Source organism: Patagioenas fasciata, chromosome 4, assembly GCF_037038585.1.
Source record: "Patagioenas fasciata isolate bPatFas1 chromosome 4, bPatFas1.hap1, whole genome shotgun sequence".
Taxonomy (NCBI): domain Eukaryota; kingdom Metazoa; phylum Chordata; class Aves; order Columbiformes; family Columbidae; genus Patagioenas; species Patagioenas fasciata.
Genome location: NC_092523.1, coordinates 80,635,805 through 80,663,455, shown reverse-complemented (window position 1 = coordinate 80,663,455; position 27,651 = coordinate 80,635,805). Strand labels below are relative to the sequence as shown.

At 52.8% G+C, this 27,651-nt stretch overlaps 1 protein-coding gene across 2 annotated transcripts; it reads right to left on the bottom strand.

The window, feature by feature from the left end:
• Positions 1-494: 494 nt before the first annotated feature.
• On the bottom strand, positions 495-26,980 carry CCNI (cyclin I). Of its 2 annotated transcripts, XM_065836096.2 has the most exons (7): positions 26,633-26,978; positions 13,737-13,893; positions 6,677-6,811; positions 3,968-4,042; positions 3,675-3,815; positions 2,656-2,886; positions 495-2,176 (listed from the first exon to the last, which is right to left on the bottom strand). In XM_065836096.2, the coding sequence occupies exons 2-7, from the start codon at positions 13,848-13,850 to the stop codon at positions 1,718-1,720; spliced, it is 1,155 nt and encodes a 384-aa protein (XP_065692168.1). In that variant the 5' UTR covers positions 13,851-13,893; positions 26,633-26,978; the 3' UTR covers positions 495-1,717. The 2 variants fall into 2 exon arrangements, with proteins under 2 accessions (XP_065692168.1, XP_071664399.1); XM_071808298.1 differs by lacking the exon at positions 6,677-6,811 and having other exon boundaries at positions 26,633-26,980.
• Positions 26,981-27,651: the final 671 nt, after the last annotated feature.

Genomic DNA, 27,651 nt, shown 5'->3' with positions numbered 1-27,651 from the left:
TGCGTGCCTTGCAGTGGGTCTGCAGCAGCAGCAGTGGCGCTGAAGCCCCGCAGCACCGGCTCTGCCGGGGAGCCCCGAGGCTGCGGGCAGTGAAGCAGAGGGAGGAGAGGAAAGGTGAGGGGCTGCTTGGATCGTAAGGGTGACAGGAGAGAGCTGAAACCAAAACAAGGTTGTCACACGCACTGCACAACGAAAAGGACGGCACCTCTACACGAGCGGCAGGAGGGCTGGCTCCTCCTCAAGTGCATGAGTTTACAGCCGGCCAGGAGGGAGATGACAGAAGAAACTGACTCTGCACTAACCCTTTCGTGGTCAAATGTGACGTCCAGTGGAGGGGTCATCGGGAACCCCGGATGAGAGTAGTTTGCTGGGGCCAAAGCTGAACGGCTGTAGAGGCCACGGCTCGGTGCTGAGCGCAGCTCCTGCCCAGCACCGCTGCCGCGCAGCCTCCGGGTGAAACGGACCTGCCGGAACGCACAGAACGAGACTCGCGGTCCAGGACAACTTTCTTTATTGCTACCAGAAGGCTTTCATCAGTACAATGGCTCAAATACAATACCTTCCTCAGGGCTGTGGAGAGAGCTTACAATTGGGAGAGGTCATTCCGAGAAACAGAGGTGTAACATTTAAGAGACAAGTTTGTAAAGGTTTTACTCTTGGTTAGAAGTGACGTGAACACAGAACTTAGGGGCTTTGTTTGGGTTTTGTGGCTGGCAATGACACCGTTCCAACCTCAGGCGCAGGAGCCGCCCCAGCGCCTCACCAGGCGCTGCTGCTCGCATGCTGAGCTTAGAAACGTACGGGGAAAACAGACTGCAGAATTCAGGGTTTACACTTGACACAGAGTCAAATGTTGGTGAAATCCACAGTGTGACGTTCCTTGGTACAAATAAGAACAAAGGTAATTTTGTTCAGGCGACAGATAATGCGTTAACTGCTTTCTGTGTTGGAAATGCTAACTGCTCTAACTTGGGGAGCTCTCTGCGTCAGGTACAGAGTGGCTGCTGCCCTCGTGCTCCTGGAGCGCGTTCACACTCCTGTGCCTATCACTGAAGTGTGGAGCAGTTTGCAAGCATTGGTGGTGGTTTTTTTTCCCTGACTAACCTTTTATTTAAATCTGGTTTTTCAAAGTTATCACATTCAAACACCCAAGTGCTAACAAAACAAAAAGGTCTTTTCTTTAGAAAGAAAGAAGCTGTCGTGAAGGTCAGGTAGTACAGAACATCATGCACGAGACTTGCTGAGAATGAAAGGAGGAGCGAGCGGGAAGGGAGCAAGGAGCAGATGGAAATGGGGTCCGAGGGCGTCGGTTGGCTGGGAAACCTGGATCAACTCTGCGCGACCGGTGTGAGCTCTTGGGCGTGGAGAATGGGTTACGACACAGGAGCAGAGAAACAGTGGAACTGACAACACTAGAAAGAAACAATTTTTCCTACTTTTTTTTGTTTGGTTTTTGGTTTTTAGATTTTTATACTTTTTTTGTGTTTTTAAGTGCTTAAATAGTGGAACTATAATTAGCCGCACAAGGAAAAAAATCAAAAAAGGGTTTTTCGTGTGGGTTGGTTTTTTTTCTCTTTTTGGCTCCCTTCAGTTCAGCCTGAGAAGGTCCGGCCCCTTCTCCCCCCGGCGCCGGCGCAGGGTGCGGGTCCCGCGCAGGGTGCGGGTCTGCGCGGCCTCTGCAGCGCAGCTGCGCTGAGCGGGTGGCGCGTGCTCGCAGCTACATCACAGACACCGGCTGCAGAGGCGGACAAGGGGACGCGTTGCCCTCCTGCCTCGAGACGTCAGCGCCGCAAACAGAGCCCACGTTTTCAAGAGCCACTACCTCCGGAGCGATGTCTTCGTTGTAGAGACGCTTGATGCCGTCGTAGAAGTCGTCCACTTCCATCTCTTCCACCTTGCGCTTAGTGGAGGCTTGTTTGCAACCGCTGGGGGCTGGCAGGCGCGGGTAGAGCGCGGCTGTACCTGTGACGGGCGCTTCTGGCCGGCCGTTGTCCTGGGACAAACCTGGCCCTGGGACAGAGGAGGGCTGGCGCTTGGACGCTCCTCTGTTACAGGTCACCAGGGTGTGCTGGAGGGGACTGTAGACATATACAGGATTGGGCGGCAGAGAAGACTGCAGGGTGGAAAGGTGATGTGCCACGAGCTCCCGGCAGTGGATCAGCTGCGAGCTGTCCATCTGCAGAGGGAAGACAAGCACAGGTTCCGCTGTTGCGTGGTTGCTGCGGCCGAGAGGAGAGGCCGGCAGGGCAGGGCTGGCGCCCTGAACGCACCGGCCGCCCCAGTACCTGGCTTATCAATGATGTGCTGGACGCAGGAGAAAGTAAGTAATAAAAGGACTAAAACACCCACCCCACCAACATGATGACTTATTAAGATATGCCTGCTCCATCTTAGATGTCAGAGCAACATTGGGGGGAAAAAAACCTTTCTGATATTAAAAGGTCTCTGTGCATCTTTGAGCAGCCTGTAGCCATCAGTTCCTCCCTCCGCACCTACTGCGTGCAGTCAGGATTCACGCTCTGCAGAACAGTCTTTGTGGGCATGACTGTCCTCGCAAAAGAGGAACCGCAGGCAGCGACCAGCAGCTACCGACCCGAAAGCCGCAGCCGGCGTGGACCGGCGGAGTTGGAGCAAGACGCAGCCCCCCTGCCTCACCTGTGCCTTCTGGAGCAGCTCGATGATGAGAGCCAGCCAGTCCGGGAGCAGCTTCTCCAGCTCCAGGCTGACGATGGCCAGCGCCAGCATGGAGCCTTTGAACTGCAGCAGCTGGTAACAGGCCATGCAGTGCAGCAGCTGCTTGCTGAGCGCCGCCACGTGCTGCGAGGGGCTCAGCTTGGGCAGGATGGTCGCCAGCTGAGGCCTGTTGGACACCGCGACTGCGTGGAACTGCGGGGGACACAAGGGCGGGAGGGAGCTGGTGTGAGTGACAGGCAGAGCCGGCTCGGACCTCCGCACTGGCATGTGACACGTCTTGGATGCAGAATCACCCTCTAGCTTAACCATCAAAGCAACTTCCGCACCACGGTAAAAAACAAACAAAAAACCCCTAATGCTGAAGACACCAACAGCTTGGTGCAGCGTTTCTGGCGGGGCCTGCAATCATATGTGTTGTCTACTTGGGGCGCAGGATTTTGAGGGCGCTGCAAAAGGCCATCCCCTTCCACCCTTCTCTCCCGACAGCGCAGGTCTGGCAGTTCTGGTGTCCCAGACTACAGCTCCTTCTTGAGCAAGCAGAGGAAGCAATTCAACACAGAGAACTTCAGGGTACTGTACTTCCCCCATCTAAGCATCTGGTTCCCTGGCAACAAGTAGCAAGTGCTTTCCCCTTGGTTCTGCAATTGTTTTTGTGCTGCCTGGCATTTAGCTGTGAGCAGAACCATGAGCAGTTGAGACTTAGGCGTGAATTTTTGGGAGCTCTGAGTTTTAGTGAGTGGCTTGACGTGCCCCAGAGCGGGCCAGACTGCAGGGGGCAAGCCCATGTTTTGGAAGTTGTGCCCTACTGTCCCAAGTCTCCTCTGAAATTCTCTGGGAAGGCTGTTTTAGAAACTACTTATAATCATGAACACGTCCTGAAGTCTTTGCTCCCCTACAGGTAATGTTTTTGTCTCGGTACCTCTCAATACATGATGTACAGCAACTGACACCTGAAAGAATGTAAAGAGCCCCTCACTTACAATATGAAGGAAATCCAGTGGCGTTGCCATGTGAAGATCCCAGTTCAGTTTATCCAGGATAATTTTCTCCATTCTGCGAATTTCAGCTGGAGAACAACCGCAGAAGCTGTCCCGAGCCAGCACCTTCAGTACCGGAATCCTCTGCAACAGCCGATGCAAAAAGAGAAAGGAGAGAGCAGTCATTACAAAAATTACACCAAGTGCTTCCTTCCCGTTGTGGCAAGCGCAAGCAGAGGCAGGGCTGGCCAGAATGTATTCAGACCACGGTATGGTAGTACCAACAAAAAGATTACCTCATCTTCCTCAATGGTCTTTGCAGCAAGGAAGAAGCAGCTGATTGCAATACAGTTCAGGTACTTTGGACGGGCCTAGGATAGAGAAGAGCAGAGAATTCCTGCGTGAATGCGATGCAAAAGTGATGAATATTCCCTTGAGGTCAGACGCCCCGAGCCCCAGGGCCCTGCCCGCGCGGCGTGTTGTGGTCAGCAGCCCCACCTCCGGCTGCACCACGGCGAACACCGCGGCAAACGCCGCACACGGGGACGGGAGGCAGCGCGGCCGCCTGCCAGCCGCCCACGGAACCTGGCGCCCAGCGCAGCGCGGGGCTCGGACAGCTCGTGTCGGGGCGGTGCAGGAGCAACGGGAAGGAGAAAGCAGAAGAGCCAGACTGTCACCAGGCACAGAAGCACTGCCCCTGCCTGCTGCAGCGGAGCTGGGGGGGTCAGACACACAGGAGGAGGGAAAAAGCGGAACAGCAAAATGCTGTCCTTGCCTAGGGAAGTGAAAACGCCTCTAAAAATCACCACTCAGAATTCTATAGCGAGTTCTCAAAAGTGGCCCAGGGGACTATTGAGAGAGAGCTGGTCCCTTCCCCTGTCTGTTTTAGGGAAGGTGTTGGTTTTTTATGTGCATGGGAAACTTTTTGGAGGGGCGGGGGAGCAGCACGATGGGCTGTGAGGATTCAGATGGTCCCTGTGCTGGGCCCAGCCTAAGCCTGCACTCCAAATGTGGCCCACCTGCTGGAGTTTGTGTTCAGTAGCTCTCTTCCCCAGTTTGACCTCCTGACAGAGGACTTAGTTTCCACATCCGTGTAAAGACCCCAGGAAGCAATGGGCCGTGTTCCCCGCTCCACAGCGGCCGGGCGCTGGGAATGGGGCACAGAGGTTTCTGAGCCTCACCGTGCCGGAGCTGCCAGAGCCCTGTGCCGCCTCCAGCAGGCTGGCAACTGCTCCTCTGCCGTCTGTGCCAGGAGATGCTGGAGGCAAAGGTAAGTGAAGCTCCTGCACCCCGTGTGAAACTCCACCTAGATGTAACCTGCTGCCATGATTAATTCCGGGTAGGTAAAATGTGGCACATAAAGCAGAGCTATGGGGTGGCTGAAGGGTGACATCTTGGATGTCACACTCATGCAATGAGCTGTCAGGGAACCCACAACACCAGAAAACAAGAGAAGAACCCAGGATCATGTCCAAAATTACCATCTTTAACTACACTCAGCTGCAGGTACTTAACAAGGACAATTCTAGGCCTAGAGGACTGGTTTCCAGTGCCATTTCAACTTCACCACGTGCAGAGAATGCACGCTTAGGGCAGGGGGTGCACGCACGCGTCTGCTTGTGCATTCAGGTCTTGCTGAAAGCAATGAGAATCAGTTCCCGCAGGGCAAGACTCTAACTTCTTCCTGACCGTGCAGGCAGCTTCAAAGGGAACTGTCAGGTTAGCGCAAAGTGCTGCGCGGCGAGAAAGGACACCTGTGTGCTCAGGGAAAAGCTGAGGGCTGGAGCAGATCCCTACCATCAGGGAACTTTATTCTTCCCTATGTTTTCCCTATTACTTTTAATGTTAATTTTGTCGCTTCTTCTTCCCAAGCGCACCCTCTCTAGAGACCAGTCATCTTAATAATAGAATCCCACGTGGTAGTGTCTGGTAGAAAACCAGACAACCAAAAACCCAAACAAACACGTAAACCGGGAGCAAAGCTGCATCAGAGGAATGACGGTGTTGTGAGAGGGGAGCAGGGAGGGCACACGGAGCCGTGGGCTCCCCCAGCCACACACGGCTCAGCATTGCTGCTCCCACACAGCCACTTCTTCCTCATTCTGCTTTCCTTGCACTCCTTGGCTGCTGCAATTATGGAAATAAAAACTGTACTTGAGGGCATTGGTTGTTGAAAGATTTAAATCTATTTCCCATCTCAGTGTTCAGTACATCAGCTACTTTAAGATATCCTAAACAACTTCCATGGCTTGTAATTTAAACACTATCAATGTTTATTAATATTTAAAGGGTAGGGTAATGGATGATGTCACTCGAATTTCACCAAACTGGGTCACACTGAAAGGCAGGGGCACAGCCTGAGCATACGTGGGTTGGTTAGCTGTCCTAAGCCATGCTGCTTGCCCCCTGGCGTCAGTGGGATCAGACACGCGTGCAGGTGAGACTGCAGATCAGCCGGGCACGGAGTGGAACTGAGCAATACGGCAAGAGACAAGGCTCCAACGCCCGGCTGCACAGCTCGAGGCCAGGGAGTGCGGGTTCACCAACGGTTTGCTCAGACACTTGCACGGATGCAAAACACGGCCTGAACACAGCACTCGGAAGGGCGCTGCTTTATCTTAGGTGAGTACACATTTAAACTAATGAGCTGTGTTACGTCAAGGCAAAGGGCAGACAGAACAAAGAGGGGAAATATTCTTGGTAGGTATAAGCACTGGGGTCAGTTCGCTGAGAACCACGTGTTCTCATTAAACCAAGGGCTACTTTCCCTGGGTGAAAATGACTATGGAAAGGATCTGCCTCCCCACCTACCTGCTGGCGGTTCCACAACCCCAAATTATGCCCCTGGAGTAGTGCAGGTAGCATCTGGTTATATATGTGTGAAAAAAGGAAGAGAGCAGAGCGGGAAGGAGGCGGTTCTGTACGGCCACCCCGCTCTGACTGTACCAGAAACAGCCGGGGGGTGGTCTCCGTCTCTTTGGGTTGACGTATCTGGAAACGTTTACCTTTACTGCAGCTAAAAACCTGTCCAGAAGGCTGATGGCCAGGGCGAGCGTTTCTGGATAAAGGTGGAACTGGTATTTGAGCTTGGCCAGCCACTGGATGACCTCATCCCTCTGCTTGGGAGAAATGGCTACGTCCTGTTGAGAAAACACAAACTGCTCTTACACATGCCGAGTAAGTCAGAAAGACCCAACACTTCACCTCTGCGGGAGTTATTCAGCACGGGAACAACGGCTCCTTTGGGAAGGGGGAGCCTCGGACCAGCTCAGTCCCCACTTTGTTCTTGCAGTTCCTTACTCTGTCCCAACGAATGTGCCCTGGAAAAGACAGCTTTGCTTGCACTGGCATCACGCAGAAGTTGCTGTGTGTTGGGGACAAGACAAAGATGTCTTCTAGTTCCTCAGGTACTTCAAATACTGACGCTGTATCCTCCAGCTCGGCTCTAAGAGGATTTTTTGTAGAGCCACACAGTAAAGCCCGGCTTGAACAAACCCGGCCTTGTTCTGGGAGCCAGGTGGGGGCACCGCTCCCGGCAGACACACGGGGGAGGGACTGAGCTGGTATTTTCAGAGGAAAGGTTTATTTTCCCTTCAAATTATGGGGGTATTTTTAGCTCAGTCTATGTTAAAAAAAGAAAATTCCAAACACTTTACAAAAGACCTTTAGCAGTGAAGGTACCTGTGAGCCGAGGCCAAAACACGTACAATTCCACCTAAAAAAAGGTTGGGTTTGGTGTTGCTTTTTTTGGTTGGTTTAACTTTCTGGCACCAGTCACCACTATTGATCTGTTGGGCCAACCGCTGCATCTCAAACACAAACACGCATCAGTCACTGACATAAAATCTTTGACTTCACTGAAACAGTTGCAGCTTTGCTGGAGCCTTTCAATTCAACCAGGTACCTGTCTGGTCTGACTTAACAAGAATTATGTGGGGTGATCAGCGAGAAGTGAAACCAGACCAATTTGTCGTGCTACGCTCGGGTCCGTGTGCTCTTTGCGGCAGCTCGGCTGCTGCTCAGAGAGGGTTTAAGGGAAAGAAACGAAACGGTTGCTACGGCAAATCAACCAGAATCGCTGCGGGGCTGGGTTCGAGCTGCTCCCTCAGCAATAGCAGTGGGGGAGAAGTTGCACCACTTTAGAGGACAAAAGCACCCAACACTGATGCAAAATAAATACTTCATGCTCTATCCATCACTGCTGTACCTACCGCGTGCCTCCCAGAGACAATAACGTGTTGTCACGGGTCTGCTGCCTTGGAGCCAAGAACATGTGTGAGAGCAGAGCAGAGCAGTTTCACCCCTTTCACTGTTCTCACAGCCTGACATCTTCATTGTGTGCTTCACCTGCTCGCGGCGCTGGGCTCCCCGGCGGGATGGGGGGAACGTGGCGCAGCTCAAGCCCTGGGGCTGAACTGGGCTGAGCTCATGGGCACGAGTCCCACTGAACCGGGGTCACCCAGTTCCTTCCGAAAAACACGGCAGTACCACTGCTGGGGCAGGGATCCGGGCTAAAGACACAGGGCTGGGGAATCTACACCAGTGTGCTGCAGCCGTACTGGTCGAGCTAATGAAGAGATATTCCCCTCTACCTGCAAACCGTGTCGGGTGCTCCTCTGAGAGCCAAGTCCTGCTGCGTTTGCTGTCCTGGAGCCCTGTGGGGACAGTGACAGCGGCGTGTCCAATCCACACGGGCCTCTGCACCTGGCTATCATGTGGCTCTTTAAAAAGCACCTGCCATTCTTCAGGAGAGACAATTTGCTTGCTCAATTCCAAGAAATACCGCTTCTTTCTGAAGTTGTTGCAGTTTGGGGGTGCACCCCGTGCCCCAGGAGGGCAGCACACCTGGCCCACCGCGCCGGGGGAGAAGGAACGCACGCGCAGCAGCGAGGAGTTTGTTAATGCTCCGCTAATAACGTCACCCTTTGGACAGCGGGATGGGGACCTGGAATGTGTCTGGGGAGGAAAACGGGCAATACAGTCTGTCCTTACAAAAAACACTTCCTGTAGCGAAGTGAGGACTCTGCAGCTGGACCTAAAATACTCAGAAAATGGAAGAGCGATAGTTTAGAAGTTGTTCCTTAGTGCTTTATGCATTGCACCTATTTTTAAATGGAAAGATACAAAGCCACAGAAAAGGGCTTTATAACCACAGCTGGGTTTGGACAATATTGCAGATTTAAAAGGGATTTGAGTAGCTTAAAGGATTAGTGTGGAAATGCAGTGTCTGGGTGAATGCAGCTGGTAAGCTCTGCGTTACCTGCGAACAGCCGACCTGAAACCAGCCCAGCCAACTCAATAAACACGGTTTTAAAAACCTGTCTCTGGCTCTTGAATCACCGCTCCCGGTGGATCGCGGCAGAAACGGGCAGCGCCCCTGGGGCAGCGCTGGGCCCCGCGCCTGCCAAAGGAAAAGGCTGGGTCTTCTCCTAAAACCAGCATCACCGGGAAGGGGGAGATCGCCCTTCTGTGCTGCCTCTCCATTTTCCACGATCTGTCTTTAAATCTGCACGTCCCTCAGGGCAGTGTGAGGACAGAAGGCAAAATTTCACCCTCAGAAGCTGGCTTTAAATGGCGAGGGCAGGAATTCCCTTGCGCAGAGGGACCAGGTGAGTTTAAAGCCCCCATCAGCACCGGGAAGTCTGAGCAGACAGGCAGCAGCAATGAGAGCTGGGCCCCGCGCCCTCATGCCCGCCGTGTGTGCTTCCCACATGCGTCGGCCGTTCTCCCTGTCCCTCCAAGGCGTACCTACCTACCTCATCCTAGTAATGCAAGTAAGAAATGTGGCACGGTGAAATTAATTAAGCAGTGAGGTCACTGTTCCTTAGTTATACAAAATTAAAAGCAAAACTGAGACACGAGGGTGGCTGGAAGTAAGAAAGTCCCTTTGGGCAGGGAAGCAGAAGCTCCCCTTTGGTGAGAGGTGTTTCCCACAGACGTCGCCTTCTGCCGCTCACCGCATCTGCGTGCCCAGCTCTTTGTTTTGCTGCCACAAACACGCAGTTGGAAACTTAACCCCTGGGGTGGAAGAGCACAGTAGCCTGGTGTGCCGGCTTTAATTAGGGAAAATTAATCCGAGCCCAGCAAGGGCAGGCTCTGTTTTCACGCAGCAGCAGCGGCTGCCCGAGGCAGAGCTGACACCGGCCCTGGGGACGAAGGACAACCCGTCTCCTCCGGCTGGCGGACCAGAGCAAGGCCTGACCTGCAGATCCGGCTGCCCGGCCCAGCACCAAGTTCAGCAGCCGTGTGCCACTGACAAAGCCGCAGCAGCAGCCAGCGGGCAGCTGCCTGATGCACGAGGGATTTCAGACCTGTTGGGGGGCAGGAAACACCCCGCCGAGCACAGGAAGAAGATGCGATGCTAATCCCCACCTTTTCGGAGCACAACAGCGTGTGTGAAGCCATCAGTTGTTTCAGCGCAAAAGCAAACAAGGCTCCTTGCAGGAACTGTGGAGCCGACAGAAGGTGTTTGGGACACAAACGGGGAAGCGGAGGGATGACAAGCGCGCTCTCTTCCTTGCATAAAGCAGGGCTACCTCACGCTGACCTGCCTCCTGCAACGATTTGCTTGATTCTTTATCGAGAACTATGCTGTCTGCCACTCACTCTATGGATGAACGTGCCTTTAGATGCTGTCAGTGAACGGGAAGCCTCTGTGAAGGACTCCAGGCAGGTATTTTAGTAATAAATAACACAACCTTCAGACTTTTGGATAATGCAGTCTGGAAAAAATATTATCTGAGAACTCCAACATGACTCAGTTTTATTGCTGCCTAATCTAGGAAAATCACCTCACCTGGTAATTACTGTTTTCTGCACTGTCTGCTGCCCCAGACAGAGCTGGTTTGCCCTCTCCCCTGTTTGTTCCTGCCAGAGCAAGACGTGACCGTCCCCAGGAGCGGGCACTGAAAGGGCAGCGGCCAGCGGCCCTGCTGGGGCTGGGCAGCGCTCCCCGGGAGCGGGCACTGAAAGGGCAGCAGCCAGCGGCCCTGCTGGGGCTGGGCAGCGCTCCCCGGGAGCGGGCACTGAAAGGGCAGCGGCCAGCAGCCCTGCTGGGGCTGGGCAGCGCTCCCCGGGACCGGGCACTGAAAGGGCAGCGGCCAGCGGCCCTGCTGGGGCTGGGCAGCGCTCCCCGGGAGCGGGCACTGAAAGGGCAGCGGCCAGCGGCCCTGCTGGGGCTGGGCAGCGCTCCTCGGGTGCCACTGACCCCACTGACGCGGGAATCTCGCAGCGTTTCCACAAAAATGTTGAGTCCCTGGTCCGCCCACAGGATGGAACAGGCACCAGAGGTTAAGGGACCTGCACACGATCATGTGGTGAGATGGTGGAAAACGGCAGATAAACTGCGGTCTCCCGATCTCTCAGGAGGTACAGAGAACAAATGGGAAGACGGAGAGAAGTGTACCAGGGAAGGAAGGAGAAATGATAGAACTGACACTGACTCTGTACACAAACAACAATAAAAGTCTGGCTTGCACACCTCTCTGCTGCAAAGTTACTTGCTGACATGTAAAAAATATCAACCTTTGACCAGGCTTCACTGCTTGATTTCTCAAGCCTGAGCCACACGAAAACTTGTGAATGTCACCTGCATATTGTATAACCCAACAGGGAGGAAACAACAACCGCAAAAAAACACCTTCATAAACTCTAGGAGGGTCCCTGTTTTCTCAGACTGACAGCGCCTGTGACGTGGGGCTTTGATACAGTGCAAATACTGGGAGCTAGCGCCCTGCATTTAAAGAAGAGAAACCAAAAGAAATATACATGCCAGTAGCAAACAGGAGCTTTCAGACAAAAGTTCTCAACTCTGACACATCTATAGAAATGGAACTTGTTTTGGCTTTGAACCAAAAATGTCTCTCGTACAGAGCCGAAGCTGCAAGGTTACTCCTGGGAAGAGCTGCGGTGTCTCCAGGCTGCTCACTACTTGTTCTGTAGGCACAGTCACGTTCTTCTCATTTGCAAACCAGATGACTTCATTAAAACCCCTCTGTAGCCAGGCTACCTTTGCAGCGCGGAGTGGAAAGTTACAGGTGCTTCGGGCTGCCCGCTCCGATACACAGCGGATGCAGATTTCCCGACTGCCCTGGGGAACGAACCACGGTTTCACACAAGCGAGGTTCTAGGCTAATGCGCTGTGTTCGAAAGAAGGCAGGAGCCGCTGGGGAATGTGACCTTCTTCCAGAAAACAGGGTCATCCACACGACACCCCGGGCTGCAGCATCGCCCAGCGAACGCCGCAGTGGGGACAGATGGCTTGGAAAGCCGGTGTCATGAACGTAGGGACAAAGAGAATCATTTCATGTGGCTCCAGATACAGGGCGTTCAGCTCCACTGTGGCATCGCAGGTCAGGATTTCCCCAGGTCAGTAACCGTGCTTAGGGGCTCTCTTAAATCCAACCTGTATACATTTTACATATGCACACAGTGGTTTCAGCCCAGTTGAGTGATTATTTATTCAATACTGTGGCATTCTGCTGATAGAAGTTAATGTCTGAGTGGACAGGTAGGAAAACATAAAGAAAAACGTTACATAGACAACATGGGTTTGTGGGCGGGAATTCCAGGAGCAGAAAGCCGAGGGTGCCAAGCACAGAGGGCCAGGAAACGCTCCCCAGGACGGAGCTCAATGTCGTTATCCAAGTCCAAGGGAGAAAGGGGGAGGAGATCCTTCGCCACCACCACGTAATTGCACACTGAAAGGGCAAACCTGGTCCTTGTCCAGGCCAGAGCAGAGCTGCTGCTGTTGAGCGCAAACCTTAGGCTGGGTTTGGCCATCAGGCTGTTTCCATCCTCGACCCTAGTCCAACTTCCCACTGAGCTGCCGCCCCCCGTTTCATACTCAGCAGATTGCCAGCACTCCCATTAACCTCCCCAGTACTCCCAGCGCACACAACCCCTGGCCAGCGCCGCCACCTCGGCTGCAGTGACGCTCAGAGCCCCGAGGCCCCGCACGGCAGGATGAGTGCAGGGCAGGGACCGCTACCAACACCCTCTAATGCAGGTGGCGGCTTCTGAGCCACCTGGATCAACCTCACCAAGGCGAAAATGCAAGCGCTTTGTCCCTGTGAAATCTTTACACAAGAATCTGGGTCGGTGACACTGAGTCCCTAACGCATCTTGTTCTCCTGTAATCTTACCTCCCCCCACCAGAATCACTCCCCCGGGAATGCTGCCAGCACGCAATAGCAGGCTGGTGCGCCATAAACCGGGTCTGAAGTCGTACACAGCGCGAAGACAGCCACAGCTACAACGTACTCAAACACCTCTGGCAACCGGGTCGCTTATTTGGAAACCGAAATGTGGATTAACGAAACTAATACTGAGCCCCTTAAAAACGCATTTGTTCCCACAGAACAGCAGTTTCTCGTTTGCCAGACAGAAAACCAGTGACCACACTGATCAGCTTTGACAACAGCTGACATAGTGGTGTGAACAGTTCACATGAACCAAGACCAGCAAGGCTGGACATGAGCCCACTACAGTGTGGTCATTTCTGCCCACCCAGCAACAAGGTACCAGAACTCCCTGAAGTTAACAGGCGTTTCTAAACCACCAATCTCACGTTTCTCATATTGGTTTGAAGAGAAGCTGGTGGCGTTCTCAGGCATTTTTGACACAGGTGCCTCCTCTGCAAGGCCATGAGCAACCTGTTCCAGCCTCCCCACGCCAACACTTGGGCAGGAGGCTGGACTATGGACCCCCTGCAGCATTTTGATGCTGTTATTGGTGAACTTAGTCCAAGAAAATGAAGCTGCTTTTAAGAACCGCTGCAGAGTTGTGCCCACTAGAAATATGTGCTACTTATCCGTGCGATTTGTAAAATGAATGTGATTAAACCGATGTATGTGCATGCTTTCACCAGCACAGCAGAGATGTAACACTGCATGCTGTACGGTGTGTCCCTCAAATAAAAAGTCATGACCTGCTCCAGAGGCCAACTTGGCAGGTCTGAAGCAGAAGGTAACTCCTCCTGCAACAGCTTCAGTCATTCCCATAAAAACACACCAGGGGATATCCCATGCCTTTACTAAGACGAATGATGTGAAGAAGAGACATTACCTGATTGGGCTGAATTTTCGGCACATGCGCTTTCCACATTTGAGCTTCCCTAGAGATTGCCGTCTCCAGAAGGAGAGACAACCTCTGGCTCTCCAGGGGTCCCGCAAACTTCATGGTAACCCTTGGATCCACCTGCCACCCAGCTGGATACAGCTACCTGCAAAACAGAGACAGCCTGCTGAGATCCTGAGCCGTGCCTGTCGGGAACCCAGCAAGCACACAGTGAGTAAATCTGCAGAAATGGGACAGGCTCGTGTAGCACGGCCCTCGGGCGCTGGGCCCAGGGAAGCCCCAGCGCTCGCTCAGGTCCAGAGGCAGCCGGGCCAGACCCAGCCCCAGGTCTGCAACGCCCACGGGGCTGGACAGCCCGACCCCTGGGGGCTTCCCACTTCTCACGGTGTCGGTATCAGACAAAACCTCTCCCGCAGCACCAACTGTGGATGCTTTGAGGAAAGAAGAGGGAGGAGCGGTACGGCAAATACAAAGGGGATTTCAGCTGCAACCTGATTCACGTGCGATGCAAACGTACCAGGGAGTTCAGCGAGGTTCCTCTCGGGTCTAATCGCTCTGAAAATATGTTACATAGATCCACAAAACTCTAGGGCATATCCTGACTTCTAGATAGGAAAAGCCTTTTAGAGGGAATGAAAAAGCGGCAGAGCCAGGGACGGCCCTTGCAAAGCATGGACAGACTACAAGCCGGGTAAGCGATGGAGAATATTTCCCCAAGGCCGACAGCATTCAGAAACACCCGGTTCCACGGGCAGAAGCGATGATGAAAAGCACACAACCTAAAACAAAACACCTTGCTGTGCAGCAAAGAGAAAATGGGAGTTCTGGCCCTAGGGACAGCTCACCCAGCACTAACAACGTGTCAAGAAATGCCTAAATTTGAAATGAAAAACAAAGCAAATTCTATTTTTTAAAGACGACAAATTCCACGGCATACTTTCAAACGGAGAAGACGATCTGATTGGAAAAGGTAATTGGAATTGCTCTAACACTGCCTGCCATTACTCTGGCTGCACATTTCTCGACAGTGCTAAATCACTTAGGCAAAGCAATTCAGCCCTGAAGGGTAAATCCCTGGGAAAGTTACTTAAACTTTCGGTGCCTTCCGTGAGCTCCTGTGAAATGTGAGGCAGGTGGATCCTGGCCAAGTGCTCGCCAGGCTGGTTCGAAGGAGCAGTTTGTTAACACAAGGTTTGTGCTGTATTTACAGAGACACCGCAACATCTTGAATCGGAAAAATAAACAAAACTGACAACGAAAACAACAGTTTATTACAAATAATAACAACAGCACCTCTAAACAAATGAAGATGCAGAGTGCTTTCAGAGTCAAGGGAAACTGTAGAACAAAGATTTTCCTTTATTAACTTACAAGAGTTTTTAATGGGTGTGATTCACATAGAACTCACACTCGAGCCCCACTAATAGCTGAGCAGGTTTTAAGCAGCAAATAAACACTGAGCCTGAACAGAACCCCCACTTATGTGAGATGTTTATGACACGGCTGCTGCTCGGTGAGCAAGGGGAGGCCACACTGTCCGGCACATCCCGCGGGGCTCCAGCCCATGGCTGCATAACCCGCTGACCCGGGGGCTCCAGCCCATGGCTGCATCACCCGCTGACCCGGGGGCTCCAGCCCACGGCTGCATCACCCGCTGACCCGGGGGCTCCAGCCCATGGCTGCACCACCCGCTGACCTGGGGGCTCCAGCCCACGGCTGCACCACCCGCTGACCCGGGGGCTCCAGCCCATGGCTGCATCACCCGCTGACCCGGGGGCTCCAGCCCATGGCTGCATCACCCGCTGACCCGGGGGCTCCAGCCCATGGCTGCATCACCCGCTGACCCGGGGGCTCCAGCCCATGGCTGCATCACCCGCTGACCCGGGGGCTCCAGCCCATGGCTGCATCACCCGCTGACCTGGGCCACAGAGATTTTCCAGCTGGAGGAAAGAACCTCGGATCCAGAATTCCTGAACGTGCTCAGAACACTGCAGCGTGTCCCAAGCCCACGGCCCATCCGCCTCCCAACGGCCGATCCACTGTCCCTGTGGGCTCAAAAATCCCCAGTGAAAGCTCCCCACTTGCCGAGGGGGACTCTGCCTGGGAGGAGGTGAACCGACACCACTCTGAGCAGAACTGTGGCTCGAACCCAGCTGATTTAGGTCCTTTTACTGATTTCTGCGTGTCTTTTTTAAACTTCGGGATGATCCTGATGACACTCAAAGTGATGTTGAAGGAAAACAGGGAAGCACATTCAGAGCCTCTCTTGGAACCCAGGAACCCCAGAAACGGGGTTTCTCCAGGTCTGTGCAGAGCAAAAGATGGGTGAATTTTTTTGAAAGATTTCTTTATAATTGAGCCTGCAGATCACCAGTTCTTACATACCAGGTAATGCTAACTGGGTTAAACCAGCTACAGCCTCTCGGACCATACCGGCCGGTGCACAATTGGAGAAGAGATGGATTCTAAAGGCTTGTGCGAGTGTTTGGTGGAACACAGGGTGAAAAGCTGGTGATATCGGATCAGCCCCAGCCAGCAGACCGAAAACAGCAGCGGATATGTTTAGCCCAACCACGTCTCCTAATATGAAATATTGATGGTCTTTCCTTGGTTTTGCAGGAAGGAGAGAGTGATTAGCCACCCCTCAAACCACTGGAGAAAGCACATGGAAAACGTCAGGCCGAAGCAGGCGTCCTCAGGCAACTCTTCTTTCTGCTGGGACTGATTGCTTCCCACAGCAGGTACAACACAAATGGGTTTCACAGGCCTCTGGGCCCAGAAAAGGTCTTTCAGGTGCCCTGATCACTTTTAGGTTGTCCCTGTACTGCCTCAGCCCCAGCAGAGACATCAGGGGCACCTTAAACACCTCAAATACCAATGGCCCTGCAAGGGACATTACAATGAGCACTGATGGCAACTCTTCTTGAGGTCCTAAAGGGAAAAGAGAGGGGAAAAATAACCTTTCCTTTCTGAACTAGGGAGGTAAATCGGCAAGGGCTGAGGCACAATAACCTTTGTAAGGAAAAAAAAGAAGAATGACGCACTTGAAAGTCTCCCTTGGAGCAACAGTGGCGCGCGGACCTTTCCAGCAGGCAGAGCGCGCCAGGACACGCGCCAAGCGCCCCAGGGCTGGAACGAGTTTGCATCTAAATTTACATAGCTCTTAATCAGATAAAGCACTCAGGAAGAGCCGGCGTGCTCTACGTGTGTGCACGGCTTCACCAGACGCCAGAGACGCTGCTGGGTGAGCAGTGGGAGCAGGTGGGATGCAGACCACGCAGGGACCCCACTCTGTCTGTCTGCTCAGATGATAACTGAGCACAGCAGAAAAGCAGCAGTAAGGACCCTTGGAAAGGCTGCAGACCTGGAAGAACTGCCGAGGCTGGACAGTCACACTAGGCCACCATAAACTAACTCACCCCAGCTTTAAGCCTCTGCTTCCCTAGTTTAAAATTAAACTTCAGCTCCAGGGTGGCATGTTTTGTTTTGTTCTGTTTTCCTGTGGTCACTTGCGGAGTTTCTAAACTGCTGTTCCAACAGTTCTTTAAGTTTCTTAATCTCTACAGAAAGGTCAACTGGCTGCACGGAAACTTCTTAAGGACCGGTTGGAAAGTCAGTGACGGAGAAGCGTGCCAAGAGGACGCTCCGGCTCGGGCTGACGTCTCCCGCGAGCAAGGTCACAAGCCGCAGGTTGCATCTTGCTCTGCAATTTGAGAGTCAGAGCTTTGGTGTGAGGTTTTCACTTGCGAGAGGCATGAAAAAAGCACCTCCTCGTCCATGAAAAATACCCTGACGTGGTGCACAAAACGTAACCTATCTCGTAAAGATCTCCCTTTCTGATCCAAGTTCATAGCTGGTCTAACCTAAAGAGGCACTTCCAGTTTCCCTAGAGAAGTCTGAGCTGTTAGGTGCTGCGGGCCATGCTTTTCAAAAGCAGTTCGTGTTGGCAGTAATTGGGGTGCCAGAAACACTTTTTGGTGGGGGGGGGGGGGCCTGCACATTTGTGTAGCATGTAAAACAGGTAATTTTTTTTCTTTTTAGGCTTTGTAATCACTTGCAGTGAGAATCAAAAGTGGCTCTTGCAAACAGAAGACGCAGTTACAGGGCCGTTTCAGCCATGGGCAGAACAAGCTCCTAACACAAGTGCGCAGTTTTCCCGGCCTCCAGATGCGATTCAGCTGTGCCAACACCACTGCACCATAAAGAGCACCACTGAAAGCATCCAGGGCAGGGAGAAAAACCTCCTTTGTGGTGCTTGGGAGTTGGTTTGCTGGGTTGGTTTGGTTTGTAATAGATAATTTCATAAATAACGAACAAAATCTCTAGGACTAGAGACAGGCTAAAACCCACTGTCTTCATTTGTGCATAAATCCAGGTGGCTGTTCTGGGTAGGAGGGGTAATTCCAACAGAGTTTAACCCCCACGTGCATTTCTGCAGACCTTGTAAGCATTTTCAGCGACCAGCAGCCAAATCTTGCTTCAGCTTTAGCAGGCAATAATGCGATTTTACACATGACCTGCAAACAGGCTTCTCTGGGCGGGAACACGACGAAGCAGAAGTAGAGAGGAAGGAGCCTGAATTCCTCTGCGCCCCAGCCATCTGTGATTTCCACCCATGGAAATGCAGTTAAGAAACCCTCTAACTGCAAGCTGCCATTAGAAATTTCAGAGCTGTGGGCGGGGGGTGGTGGGACGGATGTTAATTTTAGTATCTGGGGCCTTCTCTTGGCTTAACTCTTTCCTCACCCTGTGTCAGTAAAGCAGTGTGGAAATTCATGCCAGACAAAGGCGAGCGCCTACAGCGTCGCTTACGTCTGAGAAGACAAAAAGCAGCAGGTGTAAACTTCCTTTACAATTTCACATCATTTCTGTGCCACGCAGCAACTCTAAGAGGACAATGTTTGTGCGGTTTAGAGAGCAGAATTTCCCGTGGATGCCTCGCTACTGGAAATCGCTGCCTAGAGCCTGCTGCCTCTTCAACTCGTCACACGGCATCTCATGGGACGGCGACAGGCAGGGGGCCGAGCGGGCTGCGAGCAACGGCTTCAGCTCTAGAGAGCAAACCTTGTTGCAGCCTGGTTAGTGAAAATAGCTCGATAGAGCTGTGAGATGATATACGATGATATATGATCCTTTTCAGGTTAAATGCCAGAAAAACGTTTGGGAAGATACTTCAAAATTTCAGTATCTAAAGAGGCGTGTGTCCGACCCAACGAGGTTCAGGATTTTTTGCACATGAAACTGTCACCTGTTTGATGGGTGCTGCAAGGAGCGTTTTAAGAAAACCCTGAGCCCCTGGGAGAGCACCAGGATTCAATTACACCGATCCCACCCCTCCTGCGACCCAAAACGCCTTTCTGCAGGCTCTGTTTTTATTGCCCGGGGGTTTTCACTGATGGTATTTTGCAGTGGTGTTTCTCACTAATGGTGGGTTTTCTACTGATGGTATTGTCTCACTTATGGTTTTTCTTTGTTTCTTTGAAGAGCCCTGTTCAAAAAGGAAAGCTCAGATGGAGTTTGTCACAGCACCACGGGCACTTTGGGACTGGTAGAGCAGTGTGGGAGAAAACAAATATCTTGGGTTCTTCACGGTATTCCCTGGGGTAGCGAAAAAATGAATCATCAAGAGAAGAGAGGGGCAAAGAGACAGGATAAGGGCATTTTCGAGGGAGGGTGTCACAGAGCCGGTGCTCTAAGGCTGATGGCTGTCGCTCAGCGGGTCTCTGCAGGTACAAGCCTGCACCAGCAGTTCTTTTTAACAGCACCCACTGCTTTGTAAAACCGATGCCTGCTGCCCAGTCTATTCCCTCCCGCACCCGGGGACCCCGTAAGAAATCTCTGCTGTGCTTCATTCCCCGAGTCATTCTCGTGACCGACACCAGGGTTTCGCTATTTAAGGGAAGATTAAATGATATTTTCCAAAGTAGGCACTTCTAAAAACCAAGGTAGAAGATGAACTCCTGACCCGACTTTCAGACAGTGTCACCACTCTCCCCTCCTGGCGAGACGGGTGCGTTTCCAGCTCCGCGCCTGCCCCGCCGCCTTTCCTCACGGCTCCAGCTGAAGTGCCGGCGGAGGTTTGCATTTCCTTTCTGTCTCAGCAACTGCCAAGACCAGCGCGTCCATCGCCCAGAACGGCTTTGGTTCCGTGCGCAGCTCCCGAGCGATGCACACAAGCCATCTCACTCCCAGCTGCCTTCCCATTTGAGGCTGCGTGCGGCAACGTGCCAAGGAACCCGCGGATGAAAGGTAAACTCAGGAGCCAGCCCTGGAGACCAGCTCCAGCTGCATAACGTATGCGTTTGATGCAAAGAGGAGATGAAACTCAATATACTTTAATGAGCTCTGCTTTGAGATTTTGGTTTATTTGAACCTAAAAATCAAAGGAAAAGTTATTATCTGATGGAGGCTGTTTGCTTGTATCCATTAAATTAAGCAAAAACAAAACCCTTGCAAACCAAAACCCCTCTATGCCATTTTTATGAACGCCTCCAAAAGAAATGCTTGTGTTTTATACTCTTTCATCACTGCAGGCTCATCATCTGGCTGCTGATATGCATGCAAGATGCCTCCTGAAGACGCAAATTCTTTGCAACGTTTATAAAAATCAGGCAAAGGACTCATGCGAACATTTCGGTAGGAATGGGCCCCGCTGGACCTCAACGCTCAGAAACAGGCGCGCTGCCAGGACAGGAATGTGAGCCTTCGTGTGCACTGGGGTATCGCACCGGCGTTCTGCTTTGGGACCTTGTGGTGACAAGAGCCAGGATCACTGGGGAACACCTGAGGGTGCCCGCTGTTGCTGGGTAAGGACAAGGTAAGGGAAGCCACACAGCTGTGGCCCTGAGGACATTCTAGCAGCTTCTAATGAGCACAACCAGCTGCCCCCTATTTAGGGAGGGTCCAGCACCCTTTCTGGAAGTGCTTGGGCGAGGTCTATATAAGAGCCAGGCCCAAGGCCCCACCAGCAAATGAAGGAGGACATGTAGGAGGCTGCTGTGGAAGGACTCTGCTAGACCTGTTCCAGTGCCACCAGTCTCAGGCATGGTGGAACACCATGGGCAGTTTCTCCAGCAGATAGAGGATCTGCCCCTGCCAGGGTAGAGGTTTGGGTGGAGGCAGAGCTTGGCATGGTGGGTGCAGGGAGCACCCAAGGCCTCTCTCTGAGGCTGGGGGAGGTGGCTGTCTGTCCCACAGGAGGAATGGCGTCTTGGAGGAGTTGTGGTGCCAACTGGAAGAGACATGGGAGGAAGAGAGTGAATGTGCAGCACCAGGCAAGATTCATGGATGTCAGACAGGTGATTCTGCAGAACTCATCTGCCTGAGGAGCCTCAGCCCCCACCTGCAACTGAGAAGCAGGCAGTGTCTGCCCCTACCACCAAGGTAAGTGAAACACATGGGGAAGGGTGGAAGCTGGTGATTTCTGGCACTAAAAGGAAGGTTCCTGCCCCACCTAAGAGCTTATGGGTACAGAGCAGGTTTATCACCCTCAAAACTCAAGAGGAGCCAGATGTGCTTTTAAGCAAAAGATGCTGTGTGGGTCTGTCTGGGCTTGTCCAACCTTCTGGCTGTCCCCTGCGCTCTTCTTCCTTGCAGGCACCAGTGATACTGTAGGGGGACCCTGGAGAGTATTAAGTGACTGTGGAACTCTGGGGGTGGCAGTCAAGGCTGTGGGGGCCTGCTGATGTTCTGTGCAGGTCAACAGTTGGCTCTGGAGCTGGTGTCAGCAACAGTGGTTCGGGTTTTATGACCACAAGGACTCTATTTGCAGATAGTCTACTTGGGAGGGATGGGATCCACTTCACCAAACCGGGCACATGACGTTAAAAGATAACAAAATCAACAAAAAGAAGAGGCCTAGGTATTGGTTATGTAAGCAAGCACACAGTGCTGAGGTACCACTATGCTCCTAACACTTTCTGGGAAGGCAGCGTGTTGGGGTACTTCTCTGGAGACCTCTGTGCAGCTGAAAGGCTTTGGCTTTGCTGGCTCACAGGGATATATGGAACCACTTGAATGCGAGGGTGATACAGCGCTGGCGAAGTTTGCCCAGAGAGGCTGTGGAGTCCCCATAGGTGGGGATGTTCAAAAGCCACCTGGACATGGTACATAGCAACAGGGTTTAGGCCACCCAGCTTGAGCAGGTGGGCTGGATAAAATGACCTTCAAAAGTCCCTTCCAGCCTCAACTCTTGTGGGATCTTGCAGGTGTTGGGTGCCAAGCAGCACAGCTGGGAGGGCTCAGCTGGGTGCCCAGAGCAGCTCTTGCTTCAGGATGAAGGTGCTGGTAGCACAACAGGAAGGGGTTTGTTTATTTTATTTTTGTTTTGTTTCATGTTTTTAAAGGTGGGGGGGCAAGTCAAAGCTGGCATTATGTAATGTCTCACTGCTGGTCTCTGAAAAGCAGCACACACAGGCTATGATTCACTTCTTCCATCACCAATGTAACTTGTTGTAAATCAACAGTAACTTGAAGTCAGTCACTCTGAGGAAAATCAAGCTCATAAAGTGTGAGAGCAAGCAGTAATTTTATACAGTAGGGCCAGAGGCTCTCAAGCCTGTGAAAGCCAACTCTCTACAGGCAAGGGCCAACAGGCATTGGGAATCTGAAGCACCACGCATTCACCTTTTGAGTAATATAATCCCCTGGAACCAAATAAATACAACGCCTCTATGGGCAAAAACACAGAAGCAGGATTCAGCAGTGGTTCTTTTTGTCTTTTGGCAGTAGTCAGTCATTAATGTAAATGAACAGCAACAAAACCAAACAAGTTTATATCCAGCTTAACACCCACATAAAAAAAAGAAGCATAACTACAATGGCTTCATTCCTCTTGACAAAAACAACAGAGAATTTCATCTGAAAGCATAAATGCTCGCCAGGGCCAATATGTTACTTTGCATATCCTGATTGGCTTCAGGGTAAATTATCAGTGAGTACAGCTAATATCAGGATGCAGTGTGAGGTACTAAAAAAGGGATATAATTATGAGGAAATGAGGAATTATCTGCTGTTGAAACAATAGATCAATTATGAGGTACAGCACAGTAGCTGCAGAGCAGCATTCTTAGGCTCTGAGGGTACTGTCTCCTCTTTCTCATCAACCAAAGAGAACCCACAGTTATAAAGCTTAATTACCCTCCAGGAGCTTCAGCTTGCTGACTAATTAGCCTCTTGTTGAGACAATATGGAAATGGAGCTAATTCCAGTTGTCCACGGAAACAGGATGGCACAGGCGCAGTCCTGGCCTTTCCCGCGCACTCCTCTCTCCTGCCCAACCCGTACCAATTAACAGCCTTGGTATCCCCAGTTCTGGACAGTCTGCAGCCTAAAATAAAACAAACCCAGGGAAGGAAATGCTGGGAGGTGGGGGTGCTGATAAAGAACAGTGCATCCAAGGGGCTGGTTCATAATGGCCAATCCAGAGTTCCCCCTTGCTCTTATCCATGCATGTGCAGACACATGTGCAATTATTTCATAAATGGAGACTAAGCTGCATTTGATGGTCATGTTATTACAGCAGCTACCTCCCTAAGGGAAGCAGGCTCTTCAGTGGCATACAGCTTGTCAGGAGCAGTTAAACCCTGAGATCTGCAGTCAGAATTGCTAGGAAGGTAAAGTTCTCACGGGACAGACCACTGTAGTCAAGGACTGCCCCAGTCAGGAAACAGGATCCTGCTGTAGGCAACAAAATACCACCAAAAAGGCACAAAAGCCTCTGGCAAATGGCTTCATCCAGCACCTCCCATCATCCCTGTAAAGAAAATGTTTGATGTCTGGGCTGCTGAGCGAAATGGAGTATCTGCAGTAACATGTTATTCGTCAGTGAGCTTTAGGATGAGTTTATAGCATGGCAAGTGCAAATACCCATTATAGCTAATAAATCGGTGTTGACAATTTTCGCAGTAGGCAAACATTGAGGAAGGGAAAATTTCAGACCCCATCTGCTTCATACTGAGGTGGCAGACACCAGGGATTTTTCCTTCCATCTGAATGACCTCACCTTGCTTTTTTGGCATTTGAAAACAACTGTTATTGTGCAGAATTCTCAGAGAAGCTACTCTCTATTTGCAGTGAACCAGAACCCCCTTGAAATCCACCTCCTCTGGCCAGCCTGGGTTTCCTGCTGCTTCAGTGGAGTCGTGGTGACAAAAACCTGGGTTTGTACCTTCTCTAGCCCCGCTGCAAGTCATGACAGCCAAGGAAAACAGCCACAACTTGTTCCTGGGCAGGTTAGTTCTATACACCTGGTTTACGTCTTGCGGGGAAAACCTTCAGATGCCCCAACCATGTTGCACTCAATTTGAAGATATATGTCTTCTACTCACATTTTGCTCCATGTTTGGGCGACAGGGTCCTAAGGGTTAGTTAGCATTTGGCCGTCAAAATACCATGTCTAGTTTTCCTGAGGACACTGGTCCTGCCCAGTCTTTTTTGAAATCTATTTCTGGCAGGCTACGGAGCAGTGTGAGATAAACTGCAGATTGTGTACCAATCTATTTCATCACCTAGTTTAGATGGGGAGTTTACATCAGCATCACAGCCACACCTAACGGTATTTCCTATCAAGTGCCATGGAGAAAGACTAAGATTAAACCTGTGAATATACATGCTCCTCAAAAGCCAGCTGAGCGAGAGGTCAGGATGAGTTACGGCTGTAGCCAGCGCGTTGCTGCGGGTGTGCGAAGGAAAGCACCTCTCGCACGGGCCCCGAGGGGAGGCACGCTCCACCGCTCCACCGCCGCTCGCCGTCTCGTTCTGCCTGGACAAGGTATGCTCACAAGCAGGTGAGCGCACAAAAGTTGAGAAGGCAAAATGTAAGAGACTGCAGTCACAGAGGAGATGCTCAAAGCTGTAAAAAGCTAAATACTTGCGTCTACCTACTGACTGGAGAAGTTTGGACTGAGTCTATTTAAACTGATAAATGTCTGTTAAGATTATGGTAACAAATAATTTGAAAACAGGAAAAGAACACATTTCAGAAAGTTTGTGGTGATTGTGTCCAAGTGTTAATATAAGGTGGCACAGAGACAGCTCTGGATACTGCGTTGTCCTGGAAAATACAGGTCCCAACACCTGACATCAATTCCCTTGCAGACAGTCACCCCGAGGCCCCCAGCATGTAGGGAGATGGACAACCGAGCTACAGCTGTTTCCCTGAAATGATCCTGAGCCACCCCAAGCTCGCCTTCCCCACCTGGCTGTGCAGAAGAGTCCAGAAGGGAGGGCAGCACAACCCTCGTTAGCCCCCCTGGGTGATGGCAGCTGGCAAGGGCCAGGACATGGGACGGGGCTCACAAGGGGGTGTCTTTGGTTGCTCTCTTTCCCCAAACACAAACCATGGGAAAGCAGCAGCTTCTGGGGAGAGGGTCCTGATAGAGCAAGGGCCTTACCAGGCAATGGCACAAGGACAGATGCTGTCTTAGTATTTTTAAATAAGGACCTAGAGCAAACAATGCACGGGATTCAGTAAGAACATAGAACAGACGCAGTAAAATGAGCACCTAAGATGAGCTATACCATATGAGACTATACACAAGCCCTAATGTAGGGAAGGATTATTATAAGTAAATATATATATATACGCACAATGTTGAAGTTGAATTCCTGCGAGGGAGAAGCCAAAAGATCATCTTCCCACATCCTGTGCCAAGGTCTGTGCAGGCACAGATGAGAGCCAGCCGTCCCCCAGCTTCACCAGCCAGTCCAACTGCTTTAAAAGCAAAACTGGATCATTTGCAAGGATCCAAAATCAACCCCTCCAGACAAGGAAAAGATGCTGCGATTTGCTTTTTGAGAAACAAACTCCTGCCTAGGCTTCGCCTTGCAGAACCTGGGCTCGATAGGCACGCACACACACATGCATCCCTGGGCTGGAAACTGTGGCAGGGGCAGCACGCACCCCAGGTGGGGGGCTGCCCCGGGGAAGGGGACACAGCCACATCTGCCACCTTTGCAGGGAAAGGGGGAGACACAAACACATCGATTTTGCTCCATTTGCATATTTAGTACATAAAAAATGTCACCCTTCTGTCTTTAGAAGGGGCTGTGCCATGCACAGGCTGGCGCAAAACACCGTGCAAAGGATGTTTTGGGAGCACACAAAGGCTGATGCTCAAAAGCACTTTTAAATGTGGGCTTGAAAGAGTCTACTTTCTAACACCCTTATTTTCAAGAGTGGGAAAATGCAGGGTTGCTCTTTTCCCTTGTTCACAGTGTCAAAAGGGGAGGGTAAGCAAACAGGTTATAGTGTGTGCCACACACAAGTTTTCAGGAGGATTTTTTTTTTGCAAGTCTGCATGAAACAACCAACGGTAACCTCACTCCTTTAGTTCACCCCTCTGGAGGGAGATTTACAGAACACAACCCCGCTCTTCTTTCAAGGAAAAACTTCTTCCATCGGGCGAGAGGAGAGGAGAGGGCAGCCCATCTCTGCCAACAGCGCACAAGCCGAAGGCACAGAACACAAAGGCGTTACGTGCAGCACCAAGAGCCCCGCGGCCCAGCGCTGCGTCAAGAAGTCACAGCTGGGGCGCACACACACACACAAAAACACACACACAAAAACACACACAAACACAAGCAAGCGCCGGGAGCCTTGCACGCCCAGCACGCTTTGCACCCCCGGACACACGCACACAATGCACCGCACGCCAGATGCGCTGCAGGCGCGGGCTTTGCACGCTCTCGTGCAATGCACGCGCACGCTTGCACACCGCCGTGCAACGCACACAATCGTGCAACACACGCCGCCGTTACGCGCCGATGCTGCGCACACACGCCGCCGGTACCCGCACAGCCGATCCCGCCGGTACCCGCACAGCCGATCCCGCCGCGGGGCCCCCCTGCCCTCACCCCTCACCCCGTCCCTCCCCAGCGCTCACCTCCCCTGCGCGGCGGCGGGGTGCCCGGCGGGGCCCGGCCATCAGCACCCCATGGCGGGGCGGGGCGGCGGGGCTCCTCCGCGGCGCTTCAGCACCGTGCGGGCCCCATGTCCGGGGCGGCGGCGGCGGCGGCGGCCGGCGGGCTCATGTCGCCATGGCGGGGCCGGTGCGGGGCCGCGGCGGCGGGTTGGGGAGGGGAGGGGGGGCGGGCCGCCGCCGCCGCCGCGCGGGGGGGAGGAAGGGGACTTAAAATAAAATAAACTAAAAATGAAAAGGGAGGGGAGGGGGAGCGAGAGGCAGCCCGCAGCCAGCCGCTTCCCCGGGGAGCAGGGGGGGGAAAGAAGGCCCGGCGGGGCGGGCTCCCCTCAGCCCGTCCCCGCCTCCGCGCGGGCGGGGCGCGGCGCGCGCGGCTGCCGTTGGCGTTCAGCACCACGGGGGGGGGACAACGCCGCGCGGGGGGCGCCGGCGAACGGGAGAGCGGGGCCGGACGTTCGCGCCCGCCGCGCCGCCTTCCCCGTTCTTGCCCCGCCGCCCGGGGGCACACGTCGTGCGGCCGCTCCGCTCCTCCGCGGGGCAGGACTCTTTTCCCTCGGCGGAAGGATCGCGCGGAAGAAGCAGGGGAGATGCGCCACTTCTCCATTTGTCCACCGTCCTCCGCGGCGCCTGCGCGGCCCTGGGGACGAGAGGCTTAGTGCTTCTTTGTCCGCGTTCCGGTGCTAAGGGGCTGTGCCGAGCGGCTCTCCCTGTGGTGGAGCCGTGGAGTTGAGCCCGGCCTGTGGCCGCGGAGGGTGAGTCGGCCCCCGCCGGCAGTGGAGCAGCGGGGCCGGGCCGGGCCGTGAGGCAGGACAGGTGTCGCCGCTTCCCGCGGGTGCGGGCCCCACGGCGGTGCTGCTCCTTCTGGCAGCCCCGACAGCAAGGCAGGTTTGAGTTCGCCCCCCTTAGTGACAGGGACACTTGGGCAGCAGGCAGGTTAAAGCTTTAAAATTTCGTTTAAAGCACTCGCGGAACAATGAGCAAGG